The following is a 6,020-nucleotide window of genomic DNA, read 5'->3' on the forward strand; positions in this document are numbered from 1 at the left end:
TTCTAACTATACAAGGGGCAAATGTAGGCAACTACAATGGAAATTATAAACTACTTCCTCTGCCCGTTATTATCTGCAACATTTACTAAAAATAGGTGCTTTCTATTATCTGTAACAATTTTTTTATTTCCCCTTTTGGTAAATTTTTAACAGTAAAATGTCAACTTTACCCTTACTTAAAATTTTTAACTTTGTTTACAATTTGTTAATTACATTGAACTTACCAACTAATCCACCACCTTACCCCAGCCACCTTCGCCGCCCCTACCACCAGCCCAGACGAGCCCAGAGCACCAGCACCACCGCAATTCGTCGCGCAATTCTCCACCATCTTACCCCAGTCACCTTACCCCAGCACCACCGCAATTCGTTGCGCAATTCTCCACCACCTTATCCCTGCCACCTTACCCCAACACCATCGCAATTCTCCTCCACCTTACCCCAGCACCACCGCAATTCGTCGTCGCGCAATTCTCCAGAGCTGGGTTTCGTGGGTTTGGTGATGTGTTTGGTGGGTTTTGCTGGTGGTTTCGGGGGGTTGCGTAAGTGGGGTTGGGTGTTGGTGGTTCGTGGGGTGGCGGTTTCAGTGGTTTGGTTTGTGGGGTGGTGGGTTTTGGTGGTGGTTTCGGTGGTTCGTGGGGTGGTGCGGTGCTTCGTGGGTTGGGTGTTAGTGATTTGTGGGGTGGTGCGGTGGTTGGTGGGGTGGTGCGATGATTCGTGGGGTGGTTGTTCTCCAATGTTTAATTGTGTGTTTTATTTTAGTTTAGTTTAATTATCCATTCTCTCTCCTCTTACTTTTCAATAATCTTGTTTAAGAAGTTTTGCCTAAGAGTCCGCAATTATGTCCTTTGGTGTAGATAACTCCGGGCGGAGGGAGTATATAAATACTCATTTTTTGGTTATAAAATAATTTAAAAGTTTGTACATATTAAATTGATAATGATTATATTTATGGCATATTGGCATATTCTACCCTTCATTTCTTTGCAAAAAGAAAAACTTGTACCAACAAGACTTCAATGAACAAAGAAAATAAAGGTGTTTGTTAATGAACATAAATAATTCAATTATTTAACAACATACACTAACAATCGAAACGTAATTTAAAACTAATTCCAATCCAACTCATTAGCAGAAATAAACAAATATAAACGAGATTTAGTAAAACTCAGAAAAAATAACCTCCACACCTAAATTGATACTCCGTGTACAACTAGTACAGCACAATTGCCAAAAATCCCCATAAATCCACAATTACCAACAACGAGTGCAAAAAATTTTCCCCTCAAAAGTAAACTCTATTAATAATAGTTCGTAGAAATCAATCAAAAATTTGCTGGTGAAAAAATGAGAAATTTTTGACACCGAATGTCGGCTCGTGAAATTCCACCGCGCTTCAGGAGGAGAGAGAAAATCAAAATCAACCAAATTTTGAGGAGAAACTCTACTCTCTCTTTCTCCCCTCATTTTTCTCTCCTTCTCTTCTTTCACATTCTTCTTCTTCTTCCTTCCTTCTTCATCATTTTCCCATCTTTCTAACCATTTTTATTTTGTACCCCGTTTTCTCTCTCCTCATCCTGCATTTTTCTGCCACCGACACCCGCCACCATCGTTGATTCTTACCCCCTCTTCCTTTTATCTCGGATCCGGTCGTCTACATTTGTAAAGATCCAATTTGGGTCTTCGTTTTTTTCTTTTTTAGGGTTCCAAGATCTCTGATTTTGGTGGGGTTTCCCCGGTTATTGATAATGTGTTTATAATTTCTCCTGCAATTTTGAAATTCTGGGTGTTTTGGATTTTGATTATTTGGGTATAGGTTTGTTCTGGGTAAGTTTTGTATTTTGATTTGGTGGGTTATTTTTCTGGGGTTGGTTGAATTTTTTTGATATTGGGGTTTTTTTTTACTCGGATCTTTGATGTTATAGATTGATTCAATTTGGGCAAAGTGATTGCAATTGTATTATGCAGCATTGATTAGGAAAACTGAAGGTATTTTTAGGGAATTGTTGGTTGCATTGGATGTTGTGAGGTTGGGATGAGAGGAAAGGAGGAGGAATATGTGTAAGGTTGAGAGGAGTAGTAATAGTGAGGAGAGAGAAAGCAGGAGAAGAAGGTGGTGGGGGATTGGGATTGGTATGGGGGTTAAAATTGTAGTTAGTGATGAGAAGAAGGAGAAATCCAAGAGTTCTTCGGCCTCAAATGGCGGTTCGAGGTCGAAGATGAAGGTATGGATGGTTAGAGCTACATCATCAGTTTTGTTATGGACTTGTATTGTCAATTTGACTACTTTTGGGGAGGTTTGGGGGCCTAGAGTCTTGAAGGGTTGGCCCTCTTGTTTTACTCAGGAATCTGCTTATCTTAAGTTGCCTTCTTCTGTTTCAGTCCCACCTCGTGTTCTTCCTCCCAAAAGTGAGTTTTTCTAGCTATCCATTTCCATCAATCTTTATTGCTTCAAAAAAATTGTGTATTGTATGATTTGTATCAACTTTTTTATGCAAGTTAATCATATATAGATTGCAGTGGTTGTTGGTGATTGTTCGAGCTCGATTTGATGCTTAATTTGATGACTTGAAAGTGTTGTATGTGTCACACCTTTTGAATTAGCTAACTATGGAAAATTGTTTGATATCACATATTCTGTATATTGGGTTTAGTCTTATTTCCATGTTGAAATGTGATGTAGTCATAACATATATGATGATGCCTTTCATTATTAGCTGAGTTTGGTGGATTTTCTACTTTGATGAACAATCACAAGTTTTAATGGAAAATATAGAATTATTGTAAGGACACTGTTTCTTTCAGATGTTCTATTTTCTCCTAAATTGAATTATTTCTTTCAAGAATTTATCTATATAGGTACTATGTCCTTGCTATTTCTGGCATCCATGTTGCTATCTTTATTGTGGGGGTACCCTTTGCTTCTATGATTGAAACATTTAGTTTTGCTCCTTTTTTATTAGACTAAATACGCTCTTTCTGTTTCTTAATCAGTTAATTAATATGATTAGTGCTATGTTGTTTCCAGGAGTTTATAAGAACAATGGTTACCTGATGGTTTCGTGTAATGGAGGACTTAATCAAATGAGATCAGCAGTGAGTATTTAGCTGTGTTTTCAGTTGATGCACCTATAATTGGTTCTCATGATATTACGTGCATCCTCGTGAGGTACTTTAATGGCTGAATTCAACCTAATCATTTGTGCTTTCTGCAGATATGTGACATGGTAGCCATCGCAAGATACCTTAATGTCACTCTTATTGTTCCCGAGCTGGATAAAACATCATTCTGGGCTGATCCGAGGCATGTTACTGTTATCTCTTTTGTAATGTTATGTAGAATTAGTCTCTGGACATTGTGTACTTGTTTTCAGGAATGACAAATTTATTTATTTTATCATATAGTCCATATGAAGTTGGCCTAATTTAACTTATATAAATGGCAGTGAGTTTCAAGACATATTTGATGTGGATCATTTTATTTCATCATTAAGAGATGAAGTTAGGATTCTGAAGGAGCTTCCCCCTAGGCTCAAGAAAAGACTAGAGCTGGGAAAAGTTCATACCATGGCTCCTGTTAGTTGGTCTGATATATCCTATTACAACTATCAGGTTAGTTCAGTGTTCCGGCTTGCTGGTTTCTGTGCATTGTCTCTTGTGCCTTGCCTCTGACATTCTGCATCTTTGGTTACTGCAGATACTCCCTTTGATACAAAAGTACAAGATTTTGCATTTAAATAGAACAGATGCCCGGCTTGCCAATAATGGTCAACCGATAGAAATTCAAAAGCTTAGATGCCGGGTTAATTTCAGCGGTTTGAGATTTACTCCACAGATTGAGGAGCTTGGGAAAAGGGTGGTCAAGCTCCTGCGTCAAAATGGTCCTTTCCTTGTTCTTCATTTGAGATATGAAATGGACATGTTAGCCTTTTCTGGCTGCACCCAGGGTTGCAATACTGAGGAGGTGGATGAATTGACCAGAATGAGGTACTTGGGAACCCTTGTCAAATTCAGAACCGGATATTGATTTTATCTTTCTTTTCTTCTCCGTGAACCTCTCAATGTTTAACCATGTTTTTTTTTTTTTTAAATTTGCCTTGATAGATATGCTTACCCATGGTGGAAAGAAAAGATTATAAATTCTGATTTGAAAAGGAAAGATGGACTCTGTCCATTGACGCCAGAGGAAACTACTTTGGCACTGCGAGCTTTAGACATTGATCCTAGCTATCAGATATATATTGCAGCTGGTGAAATATATGGTGGTGAGAGGAGGATGGCTAGTCTTGCTGAATCTTACCCAAAGCTGGTTAGTTTATTGCAGCCATCTTAGTCTCTCTTTGTTTTGGCACTTAGTTATGACTTATTTCATAGCCTCTCATGCTCTTTCCATTTATAACACAACAGGTTAGGAAAGAGACATTATTGAATCCTGCAGACTTGAGATTTTTTCAAAATCACTCATCTCAGATGGCTGCACTAGATTATCTTGTTTCATTGGAGAGTGATATCTTCATTCCTACTTATGATGGAAATATGGCTAAGGTTGTCGAGGGTCATCGCAGGTATGTGCTTCCACTTAAGTTTGGTGCATCTTATGTGTTGTTAGAATTTGTTTTTATTTATTTATACATTTACTTACCATTTATGTTATACATTTATTCTTAAATGCTCTTTCGTTTACTCACTTTACTCATCTTTTTTCAAACTATTTTAAATGATGGTTTTGTCCGTTTCTTTATATTGTATGATTCCTTATGACAATTCATGTTAGCCGACCCCAAATCATTTTGGGCTTTGTTGTTGTTATTTATTTACCATGGTTGATGTTGGAATGAAATTTGATATCATGCAAGCTTCCATTTCATCTATATGGATCTTAGTGTTTTGGGTTTGAATGTATGACATGAATGAGTTGACTCAGGTGCCTCTGGTCAAGTTGCACAATTATCTGAAATATGGTGATTCATGCAATTTCAGGTACCTTGGGTACAAAAGGACTATCTTGTTGGACAGAAGGTTGTTGGTTGATCTGATAGACAAGTATACTGTTGGGTCACTTAGTTGGGATGAGTTCTCAACTGCTGTAAAGGAAACTCATGCACATCGCAGTGGACAACCAACTAAGAGGTTGGTAATACCTGACAAACCGAAAGAGGAGGACTATTTCTACTCAAATCCGCAGGAGTGTCTCGAATCCGATGAATCCTTGAGTAGCATGTGATCTATAATACCTGGAGAAGATTCATATTCTTCTATGTTGGCTATTTGTAGCAAAATTCAGGTAAAAAAGGATCTTGATGCACACCTTACAGTGCCACGCTTACATGAATGGCTTTGTTTTGGCCGCCTTCTCTGGGGGATTATGGTTGTTGCGTACTTGCGTTAGCGTACATATATATATTGGGGCGGACAATTTTGAGTTATAAAAACCGAGGAATATGGAGCAGGAGAAGATGGTGCTGGAGGGAGCATGATATGCTGTTGTAGATGCAAATAACTGAAATTCTTGTATAGAAACACACCCTGCCATTACTGGGGTGAAGTTAGATGCATCTGTCGTGTACATGGAGTGACTTGCCACATAAATTTGTTTGATTAAATTGTTGTGGGAGCTTGAGTTAGATCTACTACTCACTCATCCTTCATATTTTTGTATTTCTTATTTCTTTAGGACTACATATCTACTCAACTGATCTTTTTTAATCGTACATTTACAGAAGTTCATTAAGATATTTGTTCTTTGTTATTCACTCTTTTGAGTAGTACCTGTAAGTGGCATTTTCTATTGTATAACCGGCTGTATTATGTATATTGAACAACCAAGACTATTTTTCAGATCATCATAGAGAACTCGAGATTAGTAAATTAGCCAAAAAATAGTCGTACCATGAACATTATCTTGCCTTAAGTTGTTTATCAATAATCTTCAGCATTTTTTTAGGTATTATATGCATGACTTGTACAGAATGTACAATCAACATTATTGGAATCAGAAATGAAGACACTTTATTGAAGTC

The 6,020-nt window shown here is 37.6% G+C and overlaps 1 protein-coding gene across 1 annotated transcript; it reads left to right on the forward strand.

Annotated features, from left to right (window-relative positions):
* Nucleotides 1-1,072: 1,072 nt before the first annotated feature.
* On the forward strand, nucleotides 1,073-5,753 carry LOC110697977 (uncharacterized protein At1g04910-like). The gene is made up of 8 exons (XM_021875376.1): nucleotides 1,073-2,409; nucleotides 3,029-3,096; nucleotides 3,216-3,304; nucleotides 3,447-3,612; nucleotides 3,698-3,987; nucleotides 4,105-4,309; nucleotides 4,408-4,565; nucleotides 4,981-5,753. Exons 1-8 carry the CDS (start codon nucleotides 2,058-2,060, stop codon nucleotides 5,222-5,224), a joined length of 1,572 nt encoding a protein of 523 aa, XP_021731068.1. The 5' UTR covers nucleotides 1,073-2,057; the 3' UTR covers nucleotides 5,225-5,753.
* The last annotated feature ends 267 nt before the right edge of the window (nucleotides 5,754-6,020 follow it).

This window comes from Chenopodium quinoa, unplaced genomic scaffold, assembly GCF_001683475.1.
Source record: "Chenopodium quinoa cultivar QQ74 unplaced genomic scaffold, ASM168347v1, whole genome shotgun sequence".
NCBI lineage: Eukaryota > Viridiplantae > Streptophyta > Magnoliopsida > Caryophyllales > Amaranthaceae > Chenopodium > Chenopodium quinoa.

Excerpts from the sequence above, each read along its gene's own strand:
- LOC110697977 (XM_021875376.1), top strand. The coding sequence starts at position 2,058 with ATGTGTAAGGTTGAGAGGAGTAGTAATAGTGAGGAGAGAGAAAGCAGG. Across the intron at positions 2,410-3,028 it reads TCGTGTTCTTCCTCCCAAAA|GAGTTTATAAGAACAATGGT; the intron begins GTGAGTTTTTCT and ends TGTTGTTTCCAG. Across the intron at positions 3,305-3,446 it reads TCATTCTGGGCTGATCCGAG|TGAGTTTCAAGACATATTTG; the intron begins GCATGTTACTGT and ends TATAAATGGCAG.